This window comes from Phocoena phocoena, chromosome 16 (genome assembly GCF_963924675.1).
Source record: "Phocoena phocoena chromosome 16, mPhoPho1.1, whole genome shotgun sequence".
Classification (NCBI taxonomy): Eukaryota; Metazoa; Chordata; class Mammalia; order Artiodactyla; family Phocoenidae; genus Phocoena; species Phocoena phocoena.
In genome coordinates this window covers 56,285,424-56,312,696 of record NC_089234.1, presented here as the reverse complement: position 1 = coordinate 56,312,696, position 27,273 = coordinate 56,285,424, and the positions used below count along the sequence as shown (strand labels likewise).

Below are 27,273 nucleotides of genomic sequence, written 5' to 3'. Positions count from 1 at the left end.
AGGAAGCTGGGTTTCTTGATGGGAAAATGCTGTTGGACTTGGAGCAAGGTACCAAGGTGGGCAGGGAGGCCACGTGCAGATTGAAAGGCAAGCCAGATGGAGAGAAGTTTCCCCCAGATCACCCAACCCCAAACCCAGGAACACCAAAACAAACTCTAAGGGGTCTAGCGGTAGCAGCAGGACAGCCTCATTGCGCTGAGCGATTTAGAAAGTGGAGGAAGGTGGAGAAGAAGGAAGGGAAGAGGCGGGGGGAGGGGGAGGAAAAAAAAAGCAAAATAAATAAATAAAACCACAAACAGAACAATAGAAATAAAAATAAACAAACCAATAACAGAATAAAATTTGTAACTCCTTTTTTTTTTTTTTTAATTTCACAAAAGTTTTCACAAGGACAACGTTATAGAAGAAAACCCCCAGCAGTGGCTAGGTCATGCAGAACCATTAATTGTCATACCTTGGCCCATTCTATTCATCCTTGTTGCACTTTAGAGAGAGAAGTAAGCTATGTGAGTTTTACAATGCTTTTAAACTGTCATATTTCCTGTTGAGCACTTTAACTGGCACATTCTTATAGTTATAAATGTTCTGAGGGCATAACTTTATAACCTCCTTTGCAAAGAACGCATGAAGAGCTCTTCATGATCCAAAACTAGGGGATATGTGTGTGTGTGTGTGTGTGTGTGTGTGTGTATATACACACACACACACATATCTGTATATATGTGTATATATATAGTTATATATAAAAAGATAGTTATATGTAATATATAAATCAATATATATAGGGACAAAAATAATTTGAAAAAAGTTTTCCACTCATAGGGCTTTTTAATATACATGTATACAATGATTCCCCACCCAATACTGACTGCAACACTGCACTGCTCTGTCTTGGGTGTGGGGACGGACGTTCTGACTGAGCCTCACCATTTTGTCAGTAAAAGTGCTTGTCAATTCACACAGCAAGCAAATCTCCAAAACTATCATGCTTGGGGTGGGGGTGGGGGGACAGGGGATCCAAAATCTAAACCCAAAACATTCACCATAAAAACACCTTTTTAGAGATGGTTACAGCTGTGACGTTTTTCTCCTCCCCTCCACCCTACGCTGTTTGATGGAATTTGTTTTCAAGTAAACATTTCAAATACGTATATAGCAGCCCAGGGCTAGTCCATCCATACAAGAATTTGGTCATGGTGGAGTTGGCCAACTTTTAAGAAGTACTATACTGCCTAAAGCATGATCTGCATACATAAAATACCTGACAACTGTCTGTTGGAAAAAGGGTTATTTCTCTACCTCTTCCCTCACGCTTACTAACATTAAAAAAAGAAAGAAAATGAAAGAAAAAATAATTATACCAAAATGCGTTTGGCTCACTGTCGCACTCTTTTTCTTCTCTCCCATCTGGTAATGACAAGGGGGTCATTCTCTATTACTGTCATTCACCTGCCTAAGTGGATTGGCTACGTTAAAGAAATTGACGATGAGGAATTTTCCCACCAGCTTTCTGCTTTGGGACAGCCAGCATCATGCAGCTGAAGGTAGTAGCTGGCTTTTGTCTTTGTTGAGTCAACTGTGGCTTGATCCTCCTACATTCTGATTTATTTAGCGTGTCGGCTCCTGGAAAAACATGATCTGCCGCTGGGTTCATCTTCCTCTCTCTACCGCGGCCCCAGCCCTTGCTCCTCGCTGGCATTGGAGCCCTAACTAATCAAACAAAGGGGAGGAAAAAGGTCCCCTGAGAATGTATGGAAAAATACTTGCTCTTTCCTGAGCATTATTTATTCTGTACATAAGGTAAGTAATTCACCTTTTAAAAATGTAAAAGTCCCAGGAAGGCAGTTTTTAATGACTTACATCTGATATTTATGATACATATGGCTTTTCATCCCAAATGTCAAAAGTGAGAGGAAAAAACAGCTATTCATATGGCAGCATAAGGAGACAGAATAACAATTTAATATGCAATCAAACCTCTTTTCACTTAAATTAAATGACTAGCATTTGATACTTCCACGAAGGGAACTATTCTTTCCTCCACAGTAAGGGAAGAAATGTTCATATGAACTCCCAAAGGAAGCTAGCTCTGGGACAAAAGGCCTTGGTGAGTAACTAAAAAAATCTCCGGGCTTCCCTGGTGGCGCAGTGGTTGAGAGTCCGCCTGCTGATGCAGGGGATGCGGGTTCGTGCCCCGGTCCGGGAAGATCCCACATGCCACGTAGCGGCTGGGCCCGTGAGCCATAGCCGCTGAGCCTGCACGTCCGGAGCCTGTGCTCCGCAACGGGAGAGGCCACAGCAGTGAGAGGCCCGCGTACCGCAAAAAAAAAAAAAAAAAATCTCCAATGTTCTAACAAGCAGGTGCTTCATCATCTACACAAATAGCAAAAGCCTTTCAAATACTTCGCGATATTTCGGCCCAGAGAGTGGAAACAACCAATATGTTTTGGTTGCTTGTTTCAAATAAACGTGTGTATATATTATTGTGTGTATATATATAAAAAAAAAACAAAAACAAGAGAAAGAAAGAACAACAACAAAAAGAAAACCCAAAGCACCCTGATAATCCTTATACATCAGAATAAACTGTTCTTCTACATTAACTAAACTTGCTTTGCATAACTGACGTGGATCACAAGCGCTCCCTTCTTATCTGTGAACTCATTCCTGCAGTGAGCTATTTATGTCTGGAGCATGCCTTAGAGTTATTTTTCCCCTAGAATCATAAATAACTTTTGGTCCGTCTGCTTATTTGCTGTTGTGCTCAAGGGTTTTATGGTGGTGGAATAAAAATGACATGCACACTATCATACATATGCAAATATGTGTAAAGAAAAGGGGGGGACTACAGGGGAAAACGGGGGAAGTTACTGTTGGAAACACCCACTGGGTAAATGAGTGGCAGATACAGTTTCACACACGGAGGCAGTGGATACACATATCAGAGCCGCTCTTCCTGCACGTACTTCTGTTTGTCTCGGGACTCCCGGGACTTGGGCCGGTTCTGTCGGTTTGCTGTGGATGGGATGGAGTGAACGGAGGAGCTCTTCTTGCTGGAGGACTGGGACGAGTGGGAGGAATGGGAGAGGCTGGCCCGGGACTGGCCGGCGTTGTGGTCAAACTGCATTAAGCAGAAGATCAGGTCCGTCGGCACGAGCTCAAACTCGTACGGGGGGTTGGTGATGACATACCTGGACGCGGAGAGCAAAGAGGTCATAGAATGAGGATAACTCGGTGGAGATTTCACCTCTGAACCAAACCAGGTCTACCCGAGGATCTGGGAGGTGGACTTCCAGCTGGTCCAAGGCCTTAAACAGTATCTTCCAAGTGGAACAAACTCTTCCTCTGTTTAGCTCAACAGAGGAAGTCAGCCATGAGCCCTGGCGGAGATGCTGAATTAGCGCCAGTCATGGGAGAACCAAACGGTACTTCCTGTGGTCTACGTACCCCTTTCAATACAATATCAAGTTCCCTTCTGATCCTGAGTGGCCCGAGGGCATGCAGGAGGTTTCCAGGACTGCACTGCATCTCTCATTCTAGAATGTTCTCACAATCTCAGACATATGTCACAGGATCTTTGTTTACCATGATCTAGCAAAATCTTAGTCCTCCCTCCCTCTTTAGCTTTTAAAAATCAACCTTGGTAGAGGATGTCACTTAATGGAAGAATATAAAACACCTCCCTGCCTATGTGTCCCTCAGGCTTTAACTGTTCTCCTCAATTTGATCATGTTTTTCCCTGGTTAACACCAGACATAACTAAAAATCACTTTGTTTCGTTTCTAGCAGGGGATTTCAAAATTGAGGTCCTCAGGCCAGGCATATCAGCATCATCTGGGAACTTCCTAAAAATGCAAATTCTTTTTTTTTAATTGAAGTGTAGCTGACTTACAATGTTGTATTAGTTTCAGGTGTACAGCAAAGTGATTCAGCTCTCTCTCTCTCTCTCTCTCTCTCTCTCTATATATATATATATACAATGTTCTTTTTCAGATTCTTTTCCATTACAGGTTATTACAAGGTACTGAATATAGTTCCCTGTGCTATACAGTAGGTCCTTGCTGTTAAAATGCAAATTCTTAAGCAACCCCACCCAAGACCTACTGAGTCAGACACTCTGAGCGTGGGGTCCAGCAATTTGTGTTTTAACAAGCTTTACAGATGATTCTCATGTTCATCTAACTTTGAGAACCCACTGGTGCACAGCAATTATGCTCACCTCCAGCTCAAGTGTAATCTCTGGGCATTAAAACTACATATTTTCATTTCATACCAGTTAAGTCAGAGTCATCGGACTACTTTTAAAAAGTACCTGCAGTGATTCTACTACGCAAGCAGGTCTGAGAGACACTCATCTCTATGGCATTGTTTCCTGGGGTATATTACATGAACACACTGATTTTGGCAATTCTAGGATGTACTTTTAATTTTAGGCTGCTATGAATGTACTTTAATGCATATTAGAAAAATATAGCTAGCATATATGAAATGTTATTTTTTTCTGCTTCAGGCAATAATATATAGTTTTCTTTAACATACATATATAAAAGTAAGTCAACTGAAATATACGTTAAGTAAAAAGATAGGTATCTATGAAAAAACACACACACACACACACACACACACGTATTACTGAATCACTCGGCTGTACACCTGAAGCTAACACAACATTGCAAATCAACTATACTTCAATAAAAAAAATTATATATATATAGGTGTCTAAGACACGGCAAAGGAACCATTTACCTTAAACAGTAGCAATATGAAATATTTCTATATTAGGTACCAACAGAATTATCCCAGTAGCAGGAGTTTGGAGGACATGCTTGCCTTCAGACTTCTGTAATTAGGTGATGGATGGAACTAGCCCATAAAACTTGAATTTTTCCCACAATGTCTTTATATCTGCTATTAGTAATTAAAGAAAAAAGCTTCCCACAACCAACAAACTCAGTGACGGATTTAATGTGGGCAGAGTAATCTGCACGTTGAGAGCGTGTATGTGGACCTTTGCCCTCATCGTGGGGGACAGGAGAGGGCATTTATGTCTCTGCCTTGCGGGTGGGAGTGGAAACATACTCACCTCTTCGTGCATTGGCTGGGGGTGCTGAGGTGAGCATCTCTCAGCCGATAAATTCCAAAACAAAGCATATTATATGTTTTCAGAGCTTTGCAGAACAGATCACCATAACAACCACCATCCTGGGAGTCAACAAAAGAACAGAGAGAAAAAGCATTTTTATTTGCCTGAAAGGAGAGGTCCCGGGGAGAAAAGGGCTTTTTAATGAAAGCTCATTTCGGTGTCTCCTGAGTCGGAGGGTCTGTACCAAGGAACCGTAGCTGAAGAAGTTAGTGTGGTTTATAGCCTACACCTCAATACCGGTGATTTTGGGGGATCAGATAATAATGGGTTTTCCTCTGGTTCTCTCTAGTTTTCCATCTGCAGCGATGAGAGCTCCAAGGAGATGGGGCCTCTCCTTATTTTAAGTGATGGTGTAAGCTTGAAGGTCTCAGATGTCTGTTCAGCTGAGGAGAAGAAACCAGCTTTGCAAAATGGTGATGATGTTTAGCCCCAGCTCAGCTGTAATCACTGTGATCTGACCGTGTTGTCAAAACTGCTCGAGTGATAATGAAAATCACTGCCAGGAGAAAAGACCCCACCAGGTACTATGGTGACAGACTCTTTCAGAGAAGGACTGTGTGAAAAGCACAATTTACAGACCTCAGAGATGGCAAGGGTGGAAGGGAATGTGTTTCCCCAGGAGCTGGAGGTCTGCAGGCTGAATAACTGGGATTCACAGTTCTAATCAGTTCACAGTCACCTTCCAAGGGTCTGGGGCCTGATGCGGAATGTGAAAGCAAACTCATTCACTCAGAAATGCTGGCTTCCTGCAGCCAGTTGGCTTCAGGTAGATATTATTTCAGGAAGGGCACCAAAGGCTGACTTCACTGGGAATAAAGTGACTGCATCTGTCCTTCTTGTTACCGAAGTTTTCAGATGGGCATCACATTAGAGAACACAAAAGGAGCCAGATCTTATCATTATTTAAAGTCTTTATACTTTTCAAGTGTATCAATGAGTAAATGATGATAAAAACAGCCACTAGCTATGGAGGTGGCGTTTTAAAAAAGCCCAGTCTAGCATAGATCTCTGCCCATAACCAAACTAAAATATAGTGCAAGTTGGCATCAGGGTTTCAGAAGAAATGGAGAAAGTGACCCTTTCCTTGGCTCCTTTTCCACTATTTGGACTTTCTGGGTGGCACTATTGTTTGTACAATGGGTTTACTGGCTCCCAAGACTGGTGGCTCCAGCCCCTGAATGCATCCATGGAGTTGGGCTGGGAATAAGGTTCAAGACTGCTTACTTCTGCCAGAGTGCTTGAACCAGGCTGGTGCGTGGAACCCAAAGGGAGGCATGGGTCCCTCTGCAGCAGCAGGGGCATGGGGAAGGGTGACTGGGTCCAGCCTCAGAATTAATAGCCCACGAGGGGCTTTTAAAAACCACTGATGGCTGTACTCAGCCCCCAGGATTCTGGGCATGACCCCAGCACCGGTGGTTTTCAGAACACCATAGCTTATTATGTGCACGTAGACCCGCTGGCCAAACCAACAGCATCTCATGTGGATTCTTTAATGTCTCTAATTCCAGACCGAGGTCACCTAACTCTGAGGCTGGACCCATTCACTCTCCCCCATGCTCCCGCTGCTGCCGAAGCGACTGCTGTCCCCCTCTGGGTCGCACACACCAGCCTGGTTCAGGCACTCTGACAGACCTATTAATGTGCAGTTGGGGTTAAGTAGCCCTGAATCATGCTAAGACCTGTAGAAAAGGCTCCCAGCCTTGGCTGCATTTGGAACCCGCCCCCCCCACCCCCGCCCCCAATGCCTCCCATCTGTGGCAGAAGGTACCTGAGGGGAGTCAGTAAGCCCACAGGCTCTGAAGCCAGGATCCCTAGTGCAAATTCCTTATAGGGCCAGTCCTCAGTCTCTCTGAGCCCGTTTCCTTAAAGCGTCTGATAAGAGAACCTACGTCAAAGGGTCACCATGGGGATTAAAATGAATGAATACATGTAAAGCCCAGTGCCTGCTACACAGTAAGCCATAAACATCACCTCTTACAGTTCTTTTCCTGTAGAAAGTAGCAAAGGCAGAGACCTAGCCTGTCAGTGTCTGACACATTTGGATCCCGCCATTCCCAAACAGCCAGCTCAGGTGCCCTCTGCCCCCTGAACTCACCCCCAGGTCCGCAAAGGGCCCGTCCAGCAGTGCTAACTGGGCCACGCGGCAGCGGTCCCTATTGGCCAGCGTCTGGGGGGTGCTGTAGCCCCCGCGCAGTGCATTCTCCTCGGCAATCAGAGCCTCCAGCTCCGGCGTGGCTCCTCCGGTCACCAGGGTCCGTATCAGGGTGAGGATGTTGTCATTGAAGTATGTCTGGGAAGAGAACGGGGTGGGGGGGGGGTGGTTCCTTTAAGCAAACTTCCTTAAGTCATGACAACCGACATTCAAATTACAACTTTCCTTGATATCTCCTGTTTAAAGTTCTGGCCTGTCTCTTCAAATAATTTTATGTGGGAAGTGAAAAGACAGCAGCCTCCAATTATTCAATTCTTTTCTCTCCTACTTGGTTCTGCCACGAGAGCCTGACTTTTAAAAACTGATTCAGGGGATTTTTATTTAAGGGCTAACGTCAACATGGTTGGTGTTTATCATAATCGGTGCTAAATGGGATGTAAATATGGCTTCCTCTCCTGCTTGCTCAGGGACCTTGGGTGTGTGTAAGAAAATGCAGCCCGACCCAGGCAGGATGGCCTCTGAGCTCCTGTAACCCACGTGCCAGGAAGCTGCCTCTTCCAACAATGGCAGAACTTCTCTCTCGGTTGGAACGAGATGCCAAGAGCGTCATTAAGGCCACACGTTCAACAGTTTTATCACATGCTTTGATAACAGGCTAAACCAGAAGTCTCTGTCAATTAAATATGCCAGATCAATTTATGACAAGGTGGATCCCCTGGTGTTTTTGCTTTTACGTAACCTCAGTGGTCTGAGGTGAATACAGCTTATTAAAGAAGTTCCTTCTACACGTGTACATTTGTCTCACATCTGAAACATAACAGGTCTGTCAGGAACAAGACAATGGGAGCTTTAAAAAATTAATAGGATGTCAAATAAAAGAGCTCAAAAAGACATTTGTCACACAGCCTAACTTGAGAAAAATGTCAGTTAAGGGTCTGTTTTCCATTTTCCAGTGTAAGAAGAAGTCAAACAGGCTAAATAATATCAAGCCAAAGTTTGCCTGTGGCTTTTGAGGATGGATGGACCTTTGGGAGCAGGTTAGGCAAGACAGCTGCATTTTAACTTCAGCAGTTTTTTGGACAGTTCACGGGGCAAAAATCTAGTGGGGTAAGGATGAGTTCTCTCCTGCTTGGCCATCACTAGTCCTATGTCTTGGGGGAAGTTGCCTAATCATTCTGGGCTTTGATTTTCTCATGCGTAAAATAAGCACTGTCATTAAGATCAAGTTTATATGCAACGAATTCCATGAGGACTTCTGAGTTAAGATGATAGCTGCTAGCCAGGCTGGAATCACTTTCCTCACTGAAGTACTCACGAAAATACCCAAAGTGATACAAAATTTCAATAGCAAAGGAAACTAGGAGTGTGAGTCAGAACCAGTCAGACCCTAAGGAGAATGTATCATCTAACAGAGCTCAGATATGCCCTGGGGCAGAGAAGCAGAAGAAAAACAAGTAAGGGAGGAAATGTTGCTGGCGCGGTGAAGGGGTGAGAGGCAGGCTGGAGGTTTAACGCTGACCTCACCACTTAGTAGCTGCGTGACTTTGGAAAGTTATTTCTCATTTTTGTGCCTCAGTGTCATGATCTTTAAAATATAATAGAGTGGTTATAAGGACTATATAGCCAATATGTGCGAGGCTCTTAGAAAAGTGCTTCGTGCACAGGAAGCACTGAGAAATACTTTCCAGCCTGATATCAGAGACTCAGGATTTGTTGAGGAGAGGTCAACCCATTCCCAATCTTCCCTTTTAAAAAATCTTTTCTGGCTTTTTTTGGTGGGCTGGTGGTGGCAGGCAGAGGCGGGTGGTGCAAACCAAGGCCATTCATTTTACCCTTGAATCTGCACTTCTCAGGCTGCCTCCATGACAAGACCCCATTTAGACTGAGCAAAGGCCCAGTGAGGGTCAAGGGGGACTGCATCCTGGACTGTGACAGCCTCCACAGGACTGGCCACCACAGGTGAACTCTCGTGGAGGCTGGTTCAGGGCACATGTAAAAACATTTCCCAAAGTCTTCAGAGGTAAATCCCCTTCCCTATAGTCCAACAGCCCATCATCAGAAGCAGAAGATCACCCCCCGGCCCCAGCTCTGCAGCACATTAAATGAAGGAGTGCTGGACACAGAACTGTGACAAAGGCCTTTGTGCTATAATTACCCTTCTAGATCAACACCCAGGGAGGAGTCCACCGGCATGAAATGTGGAGGGCAGAACATTCACGACCTCATACACTGAAAAACAGACCTCTCCTTGCTCCGATGTACAGAGAGAAAGAAAGAGCCAATATAAATATTTTTAAAAAGGGAGCGACAGCATTTAAGATATAAAGGAAAAGCATTCTTTTGGTTGGTTAAATAGTTACTGGAAGACGTAAAAAAAATTTAGGAAGCATTTGTTTTAGAATCAAAATCAATTTAAAAAAAAATATAGAGTATCGGGCTTCCCTGGTGGCGCAATGGTTGAGAGTCCGCCTGCCGATGCAGGGGACACGGGTTTGTGCCCCGGTCTGGGAAGATCCCACATGCCGCGGAGCAGCTGGGCCCGTGAGCCATGGCCGCTGAGCCTGCGCATCCGGAGCCTGTGCTCCGCAATGGGAGAGGCCACAACAGTGAGAGGCCCGTGTACGCAAAAAAATAAAATAAAATAAAATTTTATATATATATATATATATATATATATATATATATATAGAGAGAGAGAGAGAGAGAGAGAGAGAGAGAGAGAGTATCTATAACAAGTAAAAGATCAGATGGTAAGAAAGCTGACTTCATACAACCTATTCAATTATTTTTAAATGTAAGATATTGAAATTAAAATGAATGTAATAAAAAAATGGTTAAAAAGAATCCAACGTTTTTTCATGTTAAACACACTCAACAAACTAGTAGTGAAAGGGAATTTCCTCAACCTGATAACGGGCATATATTAAAAACCCACGGCTAACATCAGACTTATTGGTGAAAGGCTGGATGCTTTCTTTTTAGATCAGGAACAAGACCAGGAAGCCAACTCTCACTGCTTCTATTCAACATAGCACTAGAGGTCTTAGCCAGGGCTAGAAAAAAATTAAGTTATCCATATCAAAAAGGAAGATGTAAAACTATCTCTATCCACAGAAGACACAATCTTGTAAATAGAAAATTCTAAAGAACACTAAAATGATATTATAGGTAATAAATGAGTTCAGCAAGGTTGCAGGATACAAAAAACAATACACAAAAATCATTTGTGTATCTATGTACTTGCAATGAACAATATAAGAATGAAATTAAGACAATTAAATTAAAACAATTCTCATTATAATAGTTTCACAAAGAATAGAATATTTGGGAATAAATTTAGGAGGTTCAAGATTGGTACACCGGAAACTACAAAATATTGTTGAAATAAATTAAAGAAAATCTAAATAAATGAAAAGATATCTCAACTTCATGGACTGGAAGACTTAGCATTCTTAAGATGGCAATACTCCCCCAAACAATCTACAGATTCAAAGCAGTTGCTATCAAAACCCCAAAGACCATTTTTACAGAAATGGAAAAACTGATTTTAAAATTCATGTGAAATTGCAAGCACCCCCCAAATAACCAAACCATCCTGAAAAGGAAAAACAAAGTTGGAGGACTCACACTTCCTGATTTTAAAATATACTACAAAGCTACTATAATCAAGAGAGTATGTTATTGCCATAAGGATAGACATGGACTATTGGAATCAAACTGAGAGTCCAGAAATAAACTCATACACTGTGTATCAACTGATTTTCAACAAAGGTGCCAAGACCATTCTACAGAGAAAGAATATAGTCTCTTAAACAAATGTTGCTACCACAACTGGGTATCCACATTCAGAAGAATAAATTTGGACCCCCACCTCACACCATATGCAAAAATTAATTCCAAATGGATCAAAGACCTAAATATAAAAGGTTAAACTATAAAACTTAGAAGAAAACATAAAGGTAAATAATTATGAACTTTGATTTGAAAACTGATTCTTAAATATGACGCCCAAAGCACAGGCAACGAAAGAAAAAATATATGTAAATTAAACTTCATCAAAATTGAGAATTGTTTGTGCACAAAGTACACTATCCAGAAAGTGAAAAGAAACCCTACACAGTGAGAGAAAATATTTGCAAACCGTATATCCCATAAGGGTCTAGTATCCAAATATATATTAAAAAATCTTGCAATACAAGAAAATAAAGAAAAGTGACTCAAATTAAAAAATGGACAAAATACTTGAATAAACATTTCTCTGAAAAAGATATACAAATGTTAAACAAACAAATGCAAAGATGCTTAACATCACTGGTCATCAGGGAAATACAAATCAAAACCTCAATAAGATACCTCTTCACACCCACTAGGATGGCTAAAATAAAAAAGAACGATCGTAACAAGAGTTGGTGAAGATGTGGAGAAATTAGAACCCTAACACAATGCTGGTGGGAAAATAAAATGATACAGCCACTTAGGGAAACAGTTTGGCAGTTCCTCATATGGTTAAACAAGTTGCCATATAACCTAGTAATTCTGCTCCTATGTATATACCCAAGAGAAATGAAAAAATATGTCTATATGAAAACTTGTACATGGATGTTTATAGCAGCAGTATTCATGATAGCTAAAACGTAGAAATAATCCAAATGTCCATCACCTAATGATTGTACACACAAAATGTGTTATATCCATACATGATCATTAGGCCATAAAAAGGTATGGAGTACTAATACATGCTCCAACATGGATGAACCTTCCAAACATTATGCTAAGTAAAAGAAGCCAGTCACAAAAGACTACATATTATATGATTCCACTTATCTAAAATGTCCAGAAGAGGCAAATCTATAAAGATAGTCAGTAGATTAATGTTGCTTAGGGCTGGGGGGAAGGAGACAGAGGGGTAGTGGGGATAGCGAAAGGATATGGAGTTTCTTTTTGAGCCGATGAAAATGTTCTAAAATCTACTGTGGTGATGGCTGTACGTATCTGTGATTATAGTAGAAACCATTGACTTGTACACTTTAAATGGGTGAATTGCATGATGTTAACGATAGCTCAATAAAGGTGTTTTTAAAAAAGAGTTAAAACGTAACTAAACTTGTAATGGCCAGATTTTTATCTGTTAAGAAGCAGTAATTAAAAATACTGTATTGTACACTGAAAAATGTGTTAAATGGGTACATCTCATATTAAGTGTTCCTATCACAATAAAAAGAAAGCAATAAGGTGTAGAACTGAAAATCACACATACACACACAAAAAAATGTGGAATTAAAACTAAGAAAATCACCTGAATAACTACACAGAGAAATGTGTAGAGATATCCTTCCTTCCTTTCCCTTTCTTTCTTTCCTTTTTTTTTTTTTTTTTAATGAGAATGTTGGTTGAGGAAAGACAACAGAGGTCAAATTGATAAGTAGCAAGTGTTCACAAATGAAAGTTGTAAACAAAATTCAAACAGGTAAAAATGAGCAAGCAAGCAAGGAAACAAATGAATGCAACCTGCCTGAGCTGGAGAATGAACTGAGGATGAGGATGAAGATGGTTCACCGAGTGAATGCAGCCAACACCTAGACCTGTACTAGATGAACATTTGAATTTAAAATAGTAAAGGAAAAACGTGACCTGACACAATGCTGTTAGGAAAAAAAAAAAATGTACAAGGTCAGGTGAGCCAGAGACTTATCTAGGAAAGAGCTATATCAACTGAGTTTTGAAAGGACACATTTATTCCAAGAATTCTACACATAGCTAAACTGTTGATCACCTGTGAAATCAATAGAAAAATTTTTTTTTCTCTAGGTACCTAAGCATTTATGGATTTACTTCATTTAAAAAATACTCGGAAACAAAATCATCTTCCTTCAAGATCTTTTTAGACTTTTAAAAATTTAAAAATGAGCAAATTTTGTTTAAAAATACTGGTGGCACAGTGGTTGAGAGTCCGCCTGCCGATGCAGGGGACACGGGTTCATGCCCTAGTCCGGGAAGATCCCACATGCCGCAGAGTGGCTGGGCCCGTGACCCATGGCCGCTGAGCCTGCGCGTCTGGAGCCTGTGCTCCACAACGGGAGAGGCTACAACAGCGAGAGGCCCGCGTACCGCAAAAAAAAAAAAAAAAAAAAAAAAAAAAAAAAAAAAAAAAAAATACTGGTGAAATATATTAAAACATGGAATTCAATAAAGGATATATTACTACAAAACTGAAGGCAAATGTCAAAAGTAATTCTTGAAAGAAAAAATATGACATAAAATTATCTATTAATACAGTAATATTAAATTATTTTTAAAAGTCAGAAAAATGAGGTAGGAGAAAGAAGATGAAAGTTAAGACATGTAAATTCCCTGATCTTATAGAGGGAGGAATCAAGAGCTACTACATTTTTCTAGATAATAATACTAAGAAAATATAGTTTCAAGTATATTTATAGAGTGTCTGATAACCACTAACTAGAGTTAAAAATAGAATGTATAATTTTCACATCACTAGAGAAAAGAAGCATACACAATATAGACCATGTACCCAAAGACAGATAATTAAAGACACAATTATAGAATCATAAAGCATAATGCAAAATTTTAGCATTGTAGGTTATATAACTAAACATAAATGAGCTAAATGATTTGATAAAAGGGTAAAGATTCTCAAACTTGTTCAAAAACCAAAATCAAACTCTCGTGTCTCAGAGGTAAAGAGGAAAAAACAAAACAAAACAGGCAAAGAAAAGTATATTTAAAGGGAAAAATTTTAAATATTACATTAAGCGACAACTCTATGTTCATAATTAAAGTTTACAATAAATATATAACATATTTATGGAGAAAATATTATAACTGAAATATAGACAGCAAAACGAATTAGCCATTGTAGCAAATTAAACATGGACTGAGAGTCATATGTAAAATTGATATGTGAAATATCATTGTTTCTTGTTTTCACAGCTCAAAGAGACCAAAATATAAGGAAATGAAGGATGTAATAAGGGTATTTATTAGATTTGTGTTAAACTTCGTACCATTTTAGATAGAATCCAAACAATAATTACAAAGTATGATCGATGGCCCAAAGCATAAAATCTCAATATATATAATGAAGTATAAGCTGTATGGTCTATATTTAAAAAATAGAGTAGTAGGTACAAAAGTAAATATCCCAACACTTACAAGTTTTTTTTAAAAAAGTATCCTAAATAACTGTGGGTCAAGATGGAAATCAAACTCAGAATACTAAAAATTAAAGATTATTTGAAAATGACATATAAAAATGTCATGGATTGAGGCCAAAGCTACAGAGACAAATTCAGAGCCTTAAGTGCTTTTATTATTAAATATGAAAGAATTTCAGCAAATAATTCTAAGTATTAAAAGAATTTTTTATTCTTTTTTATCTTAGGAAAACAGAAGGATGAAATAATAAAGCATCAATTAATGAAACAGCAAGAGGATATTTAGCGAGTTTAGTGAGTTGATATGTTTTTAAACTTGATAAAATTATGCTAAATTTCCTCTGGAAACAGTTTATGAAATTGTCCTCTGAGGTATTATAATATTAAAAATTTTATAACTAAACGTTGTAGGCAATATTAAAAATTAGAAGATCAACCAGAATGAATTGAAAATCAGGGCCTTGGGCCAAATCCCGACTAACACCTGTTTTTTTTTTTAAATAAAGTTTTATTGAGACCCAGACATGCCCATTTGTTTACTAAAATGCTTTACTAAAATGCTTTCAGCTTTTGTGCTAAAATGGCAGAATTGAGTAGTTTCAGCAGAGTCTGTACGGCTCTCAAAAGCCTAAAATATTCACCATCTGGCCCCTTACAAAAAAGTTTGCTGTTTCATTTCTTAATATGATAAGGAAAGCATAATGCACCATGGAGAAGGGATGTTTACTCAACAAATGATTTAGAGGAAACTGGTTATCTGGAAAAAAGTTTTTTTCAACAATATGGTAATGATTAAATAAATAATGATACACGTATGTGACTTACATTGTACAGATATTAATATTATGCTTTCAGAGCATGTTATGTTACATGACATAACATTAAAATATTCAAAAAGCAGGATCCAAAAAACACTACGATCTAAAACTCATGTTAAAAGCGCAGACCCCCACAGATATAGTTATGTAAAAATATTTAGTATTATATAAATACTTAGTATTATGTAGTATTATGCTATAGTTATATAAAAATATTATGTATTTAGTATTCCCAAATTTTACATGACGATTAATTCCTGGTAATAGAATTCTGACTGATTTTCATCTTTTCCTATAATTTTATTTATTTTATATATTTTCTACTATGAAAATATATTTATTCTAAATTTCTAAAAAAGGCAGTAAATGGAATTTATACAACTCAGTAGCAAAAGAAACCCCAAAATTTGATTAAAAAATGGGCAAAGGAACTGAACAGACATTTTTCCAAAGAAGATATTCAAATGGCCAACAGGTACCTTAAAACAGGGGTCCGCATCCCCCGGGCCGTGTACCAATACCCCTCTGCAGCCTGTTAGGAACCGAGTCACACAGAAGGAGGTGAGTGGCAGGCGGGCGAGCGAGCGAGCGAAGCTTCTTCATCTGCCGCTCCCCATTGCTCACATTACCGCCCGAACCATCCCCTCTACCCCACCCCCCCGCCCCCATCTGTGGAAAAACTGTCCTCCACGAAACCGGTCTCTGGTGCCAAAAAGGTTGGAGACCACTGCCTTAAAAGATGCTCAACATCACTAATCATCAGGGAAATGCAAATCAAAACCACAGTGAGGGGCTTCCCTGGTGGCGCAGTGGTTGGGAGTCCGCCTGCCGATGCAGGGGACGCGGGTGCGTGCCCTGGTCCGGGAAGATCCCACATGCCACGGAGCGGCTGGGGCCGTGAGCCATAGCCGCTGAGCCTGCGCTTCCGGAGCCTGAGCTCCGCAGCGGGAGAGGCCACATCAGTGAGAGGCCCGCGTACCGCAAAAAAAAAAAAAAAAAAAAAAAAACACAGTGAGATATCATCTCACACCTGTTAGAATGACTATTGTCAAAAAGACAAGAAATAACAAGTGTTGGTGAGGATGTGGAGAAAAGGAAACCTTTCTATGCTGCTAATGGGAACGTAAACTGATTACAGCCACTATGCAAACCAGTATGGTGGTGCCTCGAAAAATTACAAACACAGATAGCTACCATATGATCCAGCAATTCCACTTCTGGATATATATCCAAAGGAAATGAAGTAACTATCTCAAAGTGATAGATATCTTTTGTACCCCACGTTCACTGTGGCATTATTTACAATAGCCAAGACATGGGAACAACGTAAGTATCCAGTGAGAGATGAATGGATAAAGAAAATGTGGTATATATACAGTGGGATAATAATTAGCCATAAAAAGAAGGAAATCTTTCCATATGCAACAACACAGATGAATCCTGAGAGCATTAAGCTAAGTGAAACAAGTCAGAGAAATACAAAGATTGTATACTCTCACTTATATGTGGAATCTAAATAAAATGGATCTTACAGAAACAGAGAACAGATTGGTTGTTGCCAGAGGCAGGAGGTACAGGTTGGGGAAATGAGTGAAGGTGGTCATAGGATATAAACTGCAGTTATATAATTAATAAATTCTGGGGACATAACGTACTACAACATAGTGCCCGCACTTAACAATACCATATTGAATATCTGAAAACTGCTTAAGAGTAGACTTTTAAAGTTCTCAGCAACAATGAGAACAAAAAATTGCTGGTGAGGTGATGGATTAATGAACCTTACTGTTGTAACCATTTCACAATGTATACATATAACATTGCACATCTTAAACTTACATAATGTTATAAATCAATTATATCTCAATAAAGTTGGGAGGGGAGAAGGAGGTAAATGCTATAAAATAGTTAAAGGCAAAAAACATAGCCACAAACAACCTGATGAAAATATAGCTGAATATTTAACCAATCTCAGGATACCTGATGAGTTGTCTTGTTCAGCAAGCACTTTTTAGGCATAAAAACTATAGAAGAGGAAGACATATGGGAACATATGTATATGTATAACTGATTCACTTTGTTATAAACAGAAACTAACACACCATTGTAAAGCAATTATACCCCAATAAAGATGTTTTAAAAAAAAAAACTATAGAATTCACAAAATATGCATTTACATGGTTATACACACAAATTAAAATTATGTGTACTTCAGAACTACCATAAACACAATTAAAGGGCCCCCTAAGGAAAATGATAATCAGTGCCCGCTAAAGTGCAAGAGATGGCATTTACACACCAGTGATGGTAGTGCAACTGGTACAATTGTTTCTGGGGGATAATCTGGCAATGTCTACCAAGAGCTTTAAATATGTTCACATGTATTAAAAGCCCGGTAAGTTTACTTCAAGATAATAAGTTGCTTCTTGCTCAAAGATTTACATACAGTAGTACTTATCACAGGGTTAATTATTGTTATAATAAAAAAATTAAAAACGGAAATGCCCCACAATAGATAATGTTTAAATAGATTCTGGAACAACCATATGTCTGAGTCTCAGGAAGTCCTATGGAGGTCTTGCAGTGATACCCAAGAATATGACATGATTAAACCCTCTGAGAAAAATAGTAACTTTGAAAAGAAAAAAAACCAAGATATAAAACTGGGTGATTCCATATTTATCTACCCATCTGGAAGGAAATATACCAAAATACTAACCATGCTGATCTTTGGGTGTTGGGAATATGGTTTGTTTAAATTTTCTTCTTTATATATGTCTGAGCTTTCAAAATTTTCCAACTGAACATGAATACATTGTCTAAGGAAAACACAGTCAATGGTTCTTAAACAAAGAACACTCTAAGTTCTGCTCTGCAACGGTAAGTCAGGAAGGTCATCATGAAAGGCTATTGTTTCGTCAAATCTTTAGGATTTGACCTTCACATGTTTCCCCTTCTGCGTTGAAATCAGTTACACTGAAACAGCATAATCTTTTCGATCAATCAGTCGCTGACATTTATTGAGCACCTACTAATCCCTGGATCTTGGTTTGGACTGAAATTGTACGCTACTCCAAGAGTGTGTCACTTTCAAAATTGCCCATCAAGGGGTATAATTTCAGGGTGGGTCAGAGCATTTTACAGGTCCCTGAAAAATTCTGGAACCACTCATGACACTGAACACAATTCTCTGCTCCCTGAGCTGGGACTATATCCCAGATCTCTCTCCTTTCTCTTTTTTCATGCAGGCATCAAGGAGCAGTGCTTTGGGCCACAGTACCTGCTGTGGCAGAGAATAATGATGTCTGTTAGCAGAGCACTCTTGCCCCCATTTTGATGCCCCAATATTCAGCTGCAGGGAAGTACTTTGAGCACTGCATATGGGTATGCTCCGAGCATGTTTCAAGGTCTCTTTGTGATCTGAACAACTCGGTGGAAAGACAATGCTTCTCCTGAAAAAGGATGTCCAGTCAGCCATTTTGGAAGGCACATATTTCATTATGGGGCCAGGGTACCACTCACAGAGTACAGAGCAGTCTGCAATTAAATATCACATCTAGCGCTTTCTGCCTAGGAAGTGACTGTTTCAGCATCATGGGGGCAAACCAGGTGCTAGGACTTCAAATGCCAATCATCAAAGACTATTCCTGTGCAGCATGTGGCAGCTAGAATAAACCTCTCTACAACTCACCTGACCCAGAAGGCACAATTCTTTTCTGGGTTAACGGAAACACTAGATTGAAGAAACACAGAATTCTGTAATACGTAGGTGTGATCCTTTGCCTCCTACGCTTTTGTACTGCTGGTCTTTTCTGTGCCCTACCATAGCCCATGTTCACTATGCCTGTGCTAGAAGCCTTGTGAGGGAGTCTCGCATAGAACCTCCAACCCTGGCAGGACTAGTCTTCAGGGATGCTTTGGCTAGCGGCCTTTGCAATGGCTGTTCCTGTGTCACGTGTTTGTTGGAGAACGGAGTTCTCCAGGGTCCTGCTCAGTGCCTGGGATCCAGAGACCTGTGTAGTCTAAGGAATATGGGAGTCCCTCTTCCCAGCGCTAAGGTCAGGGTTCCACATCTGGTCAGGGCAGCCTATCATCTAAGTATGGCAACATGGCACCTCGGGATCTGTGTATAGACTTCAGAATTCAGCTGCTGTAGTCTAAAATCCCTGCTTCGCCTTTCAATAGCTATGACAATAGGAAAGTTGCCCAAGTTTTCTAGGTCTTGGATTTCTCATCCATATAACAGGGATTAAAACAAAACAAAACAAAACCTAGATTACAGGATAGTGTTAAATGAGATAGTTTGTGTAATTCTAATGCACAACAAATACTCAATAAAGGATTGTTTATAAAAAGAACAACCAGCTAACAGTGCAACCGATTTAGAAGATCCCTTTCTCCCTGTGCCTCTGCGTTCGCAGCTCTAATATCAGAGAGCTGGCCCAGATCACATGTGTGACCCCTGAGCCTCTAAACTTCGGAGATTCTCAGATTCTGGAAGTAGACAGAATATCAGACATTGAGGAAACCCAGAAACGCTGGGGAAAGGACCAGCAGATTACACCAGGGAAATCTGAGCCCGCAGCGCCATCTAGCCTGCTCCACAGAGGCCCCTCTGTACCTGGGTCTCCAACACGCTGGAGGATCTTCCTCTTTTTATTTTTTTGAAGTATAATTACCAGAGCTTATGTTTCACAGTTAATGCTGTCAAGCCTTTTAAACTAATTGGTCTTTTATAGAAAATTTAACTGAAAATTAACACATCTTTTAATAACATTGCCTTAACTTTAATGGCACTTTGCCTTTCATTTATAATTGCTCCAAAATTGTCATTTTCCATGTCATAGCTGCCATTTTTTATATTTGCTAGTTTTCATGGTGTAGAGTTTTAGTTTTAGTATTTTTCTTTCATGAGGGATGAGAACTATTTGATTTTCTTTTCCATCCTGGGCCTGCCTGGCCTGATGTGACAGCAGTGGCATATTCTGAGTCCATTTGCCATGCTGACAGCGGTGCTAGCTCATCTGTTGCACGGTGGACCGTGGACTGTCTGTCTCCTTGTGAGCTAGACTGCCTAAATGGTGGCTCTTGAGTGGAGTGTAAGGAGTAGAGCTACAGAAGAAGAATTTGTTTATGTAACTGATGTCACATGGCACTGGGCTGCCTGAGAACTCAGTCTTCTCCTTATGTGATGTAACTGATGTCACATGGCACTGGGCTGCCTGAGAACTCAGCCCTCTCGGTAACGTCCCTCAAGGGTTCAGCCCTTCATGCAAGTACAGTTGAGAGAGTACATCGTGTGATTCATCTTCCAGATGGTCCTATTCTCCAGTCTTACCAACATAAGTTCGGTTATTTCTGGAAGAGAGGCCAGCTCTCTGCCTTGGAAAGCTAGTTACCCTCACCCCCAGCTGCTCTCTTCTGATTTTCAGTGTCAGCTTCCAAGTTACCTTCTAAGACAGTTTTACTCTGACCACTGTGGCTAAAATAGGTCTCCACACCCGTTCAAACTATGTTATGCTCTTCAAATTAGTTATCCTTATCTGACATTATTCAGGTACCCACTGACATAGTTACTGTCACTTACCTAGTGGCTGCCCACTAGAATGACAGTTCAAACCACGCGAGGGCAGGGTCTTTATCTTTCTTCTTCACTGCTGGATGCCCAGCATGAATAATAGTGCCTGGTATTTAGTAAGTGCCCAATAAAGTATTGATTAATAACAGTAAATGCATATAGAGCTTGCCATGTGCTAAGCGCTGCACTCATTACTCATTCAGTCATCTCAACAGTCCTATGAGGTAGGTACTACTGTTATTCCCATTTTAAAGGTGAGAAAACTAAGGCAAAAAGAGGTTAAGGTTATACAACCAGTAAGTGGCAGTGCTGGGGTCCACATGCAAGCAGTCTGGCTCTTGAGTCCCTGACTAATTTTTTCTTTCTAGGGAGGATCCAGGTAGAACTCAAACTGGGGTGAGGGTAGGGGAAAGTGGGTGCTGTGTGGAAAAGAAATCTAAATACTCATGAGCCAGTTTTACCAAGAGGCTTCCTTTCATCTTTTTCATGTGTGTATGAGCATCAAGCTGGATGATTCTGAAAAATACATTTCTTGTGTCCTTCTTCTTAGAGGCATATACCCATAAGCATAATTATTCCCACTCATCACGTGTTTCTGCTGTTGATTTGCAGGAAAAAGCCAGGAGGCCATGTCTGTAACATCCCTAGCTGTTCTAGGAATGCATGTGATGAATCAAAACATTCTCCTTCACAAATGAAGCAGTAAGCAGCAGGAGTTGAATTATGAAGGACAATATTCAGAGAGTGTTTAGACACACGATTAAATGGCAATTTGGGGAGGAGCACTAGAAAAAGGAGATCATAGGCATCTAAAGAGATGTGCGTGTGGATGTAGTGATATTGCTTGTAAGCGAATGCCTGAGATGGAAGCTTACCTCCAGCTCCCGCTGTTTGGAGTCTCACTTTCTCAATTTATATTCCTGCCAACCCTTTTAGTTCCTTCTACTTACTGCCTTGGTACGAGATAATCTCCTATTTTTTTTTTCATAAATTAGGGTTGGGGTGAAATGCCAAGAAATCACAAGTAATCAGAAGGTCTAGATCCAATTGGGTCTGTTGAACCAGATCCAATTTGAGACCTCACTGCGGGACTTGCTTATCCTAGGCAATGAAAACAAGGCCTGGAATAAGTGGATAGGCATTTTGAGTAATGATTTGAGAAGTCACAACAGTGGATCAGTTAAATAGGTCTTGCTTCAACACTTAAAGCAGGTTTATTCACATTATTGTCCAAAATAATACTGTCTGCAGTAATAATAATGAAGCGCTTTGTACGGTGCCGGACCCTCAATGAATTATGCTGCTGCCGATCATGCCAATGACGGTTACTAGATTCCTGGCACCGCTTTTTCCCAGGCTGGAATTGAGAAGTAAGTGCTGCTTTGCTAGCAGACTACTGTATTCACACACGCCTTAGCTACCTTCTCCCAAACATTTTAGTTTGCATTTCAAAGGAGATTAGAGACAGATTTTTTAAAAAATGTCAAACCAATCTACTTTGATTTCTCAGCTGAGTTTCTCTCTACAGTGATGCTGTAGAGAGAATGGTGCAACTCAAATCTAGATGTGCCACTCACTCCCACCCCATGGCCACAGTGTGCCCCCTTGACAGTGTAGAGGTGAAGTGCTTTGGTGCTTAAAAACAGTTTTATTCCTTGGAACCAGGGCTGGCTTCACGGGTGTGTGGCCTGAGGTGTCACCGAGGGCCCACGGTCAGAAGAGGCCCTCATTTGGTTCAATGCTCTGCTGTCACCCTTTTGAAATTCTTAGTAACTTATGAAAAAGTAGGCTTTCAAATTATGTAGCTGGTCCCACCTGGAATATATGTTTCCAATATATCTGTGGAAACAATTTTGTAAGTTTGGATCTTTAAAAATTTGGATCGAGTATTTTACAGTTCTGAAAAAAAAAATCGACTATAAACTGTTTCATCATCTTTTAGTGAGAACAGTCTTCTGAAATCTGTCTGATTAGGATCAGAAATAAAATGAAACTTCTGAGGAGACGAATTACAGAAATCTGTTTGAAAGTGGACTTGGAGACTGCGAGGACTATTACAGAGAATACAGCTCTGTAATAAGCACATCCTGTTGCTTCCATCATGCCCTCTGGCCTGCTTAGGGAGTTTGCCCAAACTAAGCCCAACATCACTGGCAGGTAGAAAGGTGAGGCTCAGTATCCTCAGACCATCAGAAAGGTCGCGAGCCCTGGGAAAGCAAGATGGCCTTCAGTAAGGACTGCTTTCTCTCCTTCTTGGCTTGGCAAGCAGTGGGATGGCATGAAGCCCAGTCAACCTTAATTCAGATGAATGTTGTTTCATATTTATTTTTAAATCTATAATTCTGATTTTTCACTAAGATATGCTTGTAGTTGGACCACATTCAGGAATATAGAATAACCTAAATTAGTCTTAAAAAGCTTTATGCTTTTTCTTTCCTCAAATAGAGGTCCTTCTTTTTCTTTTTTTTTTTTTTGAGAATAGCCTTCTTAAGCATTTGAAGAAATATATGTGTATAAAAACTCTCTGGGCTATGTTTATGGTTTTAATGGATTCAGTAAAACTCTTTTTTTGTGGTTTCTCCGAAGGTCAGTTTTTATCCAGCCTATGTCTGTATTTATAAAAAGAGTGAAGTTGAGAATTCCCCCCAAAAAAGACTTTTCTATACAATAAATAAAGCCACTCAGTGGGAACACTTCATAATCTCCATTACGGTCTGCTTTGCCTTTTGTAGCTCAAGATGGCTTCTTTAAGACGGGACCTACTTTTTAATTGTCATTTGATTTTGGTCTCACAAGTGAAAACACAAATGCCTTGATTGTTCGACGCATATCAAGTTATAAAAGAAACTGAAGATCCTTTGGATCCCTGGCAGCTCACCCTCCTCTCTCTGCCACCATTCTGCGCCTTCACTGGGGCAGAGAACAGGCCAGGCCTTGCCTCACACCCACGCCTCTCCCAGGACTGAGTCTCAAGTGACTGGCAGTGACCTAGGAGACACCTGTGACACTCTGTCCTCTTCCGCCTTTGCTCATATTCAATCTATTCCCAAGTCCTCTCGATTTTACTGACAAACACCACTCAAACCCATCCACCTTCCTCCAGCCCCGAGGGCTCTACCCTACTCCACGCTACGAGAGCCCCTTACTCAGACTTACCCGCTGCCATCTTGCCTCCTGAGCCATCCTCCACATAGCTGCCTAGGCAATCCCCTCAAAACATAAACCTGATCACGTCACTTGCCAACTTAAAACCCTTCAACGCCTCCTCACTGCTCTTAAGAGAAAGACCAAAAACACAAAAATGGGTTTCGAGGTCCCGTGGGTCCAATTCTGCCTTGTCCTCCCCTTCCCCTCTCTCACTGAGGTCCAGCGACGCAGGCTTTCTTTGCCTTCTTTGAGCCTGTCAGGTACCCTTCTCCCCACCAGGCCTTCACCTTTGCTGTCCTTCTTTGGGGGATTCTCTTCCCCATAAAATCTCCCATCTTCATTGCTCAGACTTTGAGCAATACAAAATATATATATTTTCTTTGGAGAAATCGTCCTCTGATCCCGAGACCACATCAAGTGCTTACCTATATTTACTTATAGCCTTCCTTGCACTTTCAAGAGTTTATAATCAGACGGTTATCTGTGTGCTAATTTAAATAACATCAGTATCCCCTTCCAGACGGCAAGCTCGGTGTGGTTCGGCTCTCCAGGGTAGTTCAAGCTCCAGCCCATGCCCCTCATGCATTGGAGGCTGGAGGCGCTCTGTCCCTGGGTCCCCGTGTCCCCCACCTACTCACCGCGCTCATGAGTGAATCCAGGACGCTGACGGCAAACGCTGTCCCACATGCAAACGGCTGTGTGAGGTACAGCTCTGTGTCGGGGTCATCGTCGTCGTCTTGGTCCAAAAACTGAACATTAGTATCGTTCACTAGGAAAAGCATAAAGTAAGAATTAGATTAAAAGACCACATGCGGGCAGCAGAGTCAGAGAAAGAGCAGGCTACTGGTTTAGAAACACTGAAGTCACTGAAAAGGAAAGAAAAGCATGGGAGAAGCTGTTGATGGAGCTCAGGGTGGGGGTCGGTGGGACTCAATGGACTGCTCCGAGGTGCTTGTTCAAGGTTCCCAGGCCTGGAGAGCAGTGACGTCACGCAGACGTGCTCCACGGCAGGCTGGTGGAGCTGGTGGACAGTGCTGGTCAATTCTTTGGTATAGTTTTAGATCGTGAGGAAAAACACTCTGAAGCGTTTTTTTGGTAGCTAAGTCCTTTGAGAGATGGACGTATTTCAAGGACGAGGAGCCATGAGTAGCCATGCTGGGATGGGAAGTTTAGCCACAAGGGAAAGAAAGCAATTTACTGAGAGTGAAGAGCAACAGATTGGGAGCATAGCAAAGGCAAAATAGCAAGGAATCCACCCTCTGGCACCACCCACAGCCTGCCCGGGGTGGGGGGACGGGTCTGGGTAGTACCTGGTGTCTGGCCCTTAATCCAGGCCCAAACCCACCAAGTCCTGTTCAATACAAAGGATGAACCCCTGGCTGTCTCCGGCTGCTGGCTGACAAAGATTTGCTCTGCATTCCGAGGTGCTTGGGGATGCCCACGTTCTCCCTTTCCCCTCCGAAACAGCTCAATCTTTTATGTGCTCCAGCTCAAGCAGACACAGCATTTGATGTTGTATTTCATTTCCATCTGAGGATCCCTCAAGGACTCCTCTGGCACGCACGTGCAGACTGATTGGTTGTGTCACCGAGATGTCTTTAACTTATTAAAAATTAAATGACAAATTAATTTCCATTCCCATCTTGGCATCAGAAATTATCAGTTTTGCAGAGCAAGTAATGGCGGGGAAAGTGTGTGGTGGGGGAGGAGATGAGCGCTTGTGATTTCTGGAATAATTATGGTGCTTTTAGGAAAAGAATAGATGAGGTTTCCTTTTTCTGATTCCTTTCTAAAGGTATCAGCAGCTAATTCTCTTTCCTAGAGTTATTGTTTTAATTTTTTTTTTTTCCATAAGGAACTTTTGGGATAACTTCTTTTTTTGTTGTTGTTGTTTTGTTTTTGTTTTTGTTTTTGCGGTACACGGACGGGCCTCTCACTGTTGTGGCCCCTCCCGTTGCAGAGCACAGGCCCCGGACGCGCAGGCTCAGCAGCCACGGCTCACGGGCCCAGGCGCTCCGCGGCATGTGGGATCTTCCCGGACCGGGGCACAAACCCATGTCCCCTGCATCGGCAGGCGGACTCTCAACCACTGCGCCACCAGGGAGCCCTGTTGTTGTTTTTAACTTTTGCTTGTTTATCGTATGAGGCAGAATAAATGATAATTGGACAAAAGGCTGGGCATGGAATTATTTTTAAATGACACAATCTTGTTTCCCTAGAGAAAGATCCTAATGGGGGAAAATCTTTGCTCTCTGTTCTTCCAACGTTTATCATGTTTGGGTCCCCACTGTCCTTGCAGTGCTTGAGCTACAGGCTAGTGAAAATGCAAAACCCAGGATCTGACAACTGGGCTTTGAATCCAGGCCCTGTCACTAACTCCCCTGAGCAAAGCATTTTATCATTCTACACCTTAGTTTCTCTCTCTGTAAAATGGGGGGAATATAAGCAGCTCTCCTGAGGCTGTTAGGAGGCTCCTATGGGATTCTGCTTGGTGAACCTGGCCCGGCACCTTGATAAACGGTAGCTGCTCTCATGATTTCACGTTCTGTCCATGTTCTGTTCACACTACGAAAATTCCCAGCTTCCCTCTGCCCCTCTCAGAAGCACGTAAATAAGGCCTTGCTCAGGGATCCTGCCAGGGTCATGCGGTAGCTTTTCCTCTCCTCCCTTCATTTACCCAGAAGCATGCTGTGGGCCACAGTTTAGTCTTCCTGCTTTGTGAATGGGAAAACGTGAACCTGCGACAAGATGCAGAGGGACCTGGTTTTAACTACCTGTAAGAGCTGAGGAGGGCGTACACATGGATGCTGCCTAAAGGAAGTGTCGGTTACCTCTTCTCATGACGATGGGGAGGGTTTGGTAGACTTGACAGGTGACTGGAGAATGTCAGCCAGCTAGGGATTCGAGTCTTTGGGGAAGAACTCCAAGGCAGGAGCCAGGGTTCTGGGTTACCTAGTCTCAAAGGGCGAGCAGCCGGTGTTACCCGAAACCTATTTCACGGGACAGTAATTATGTGGGTGCTAAGAGGTGATGAAAACAGTCACCCCAAAATATTTGTGATCAAATACAACTGGGAAACAGGTTAAATAGCTTCAAACAGATTTCCTTCTTGTGGAACTTCTAGGAAGCCTGGACCCACTAACATCGATTGGGACTCCCCAAGTGTGTGAAGACTGGAATACTATACAGTTTAAAAAACTTGTTTGACTTGCACCATCTGTGTTTTTTAAAAGGCATTTTACTGGCCTAGTGTAAGGCAGAAG

General features: G+C 41.4%; 1 protein-coding gene across 25 annotated transcripts in view; it reads right to left on the bottom strand.

Annotated features, from left to right (window-relative positions):
• Positions 1-27,273, bottom strand: part of KCNMA1 (potassium calcium-activated channel subfamily M alpha 1) — a 752,929-nt gene that overhangs the window by 7,205 nt on the left and 718,451 nt on the right. For 15 of the 25 annotated variants that reach the window (XM_065894779.1, XM_065894758.1, XM_065894759.1 and 12 more), the window contains 4 exons: positions 24,649-24,779; positions 7,239-7,433; positions 5,084-5,202; positions 2,967-3,191 (listed from right to left, as the gene is read on the bottom strand). In XM_065894779.1, coding sequence (XP_065750851.1) covers positions 2,967-3,191; positions 5,084-5,202; positions 7,239-7,433; positions 24,649-24,779 — 670 coding nt within the window. Of the gene's footprint in view, positions 1-454; positions 484-2,897; positions 3,192-5,083; positions 5,203-7,238; positions 7,434-24,648; positions 24,780-27,273 lie in introns of those variants that run through there. The other 10 variants (XM_065894755.1, XM_065894756.1, XM_065894763.1 and 7 more) reach the window with 3 other exon arrangements.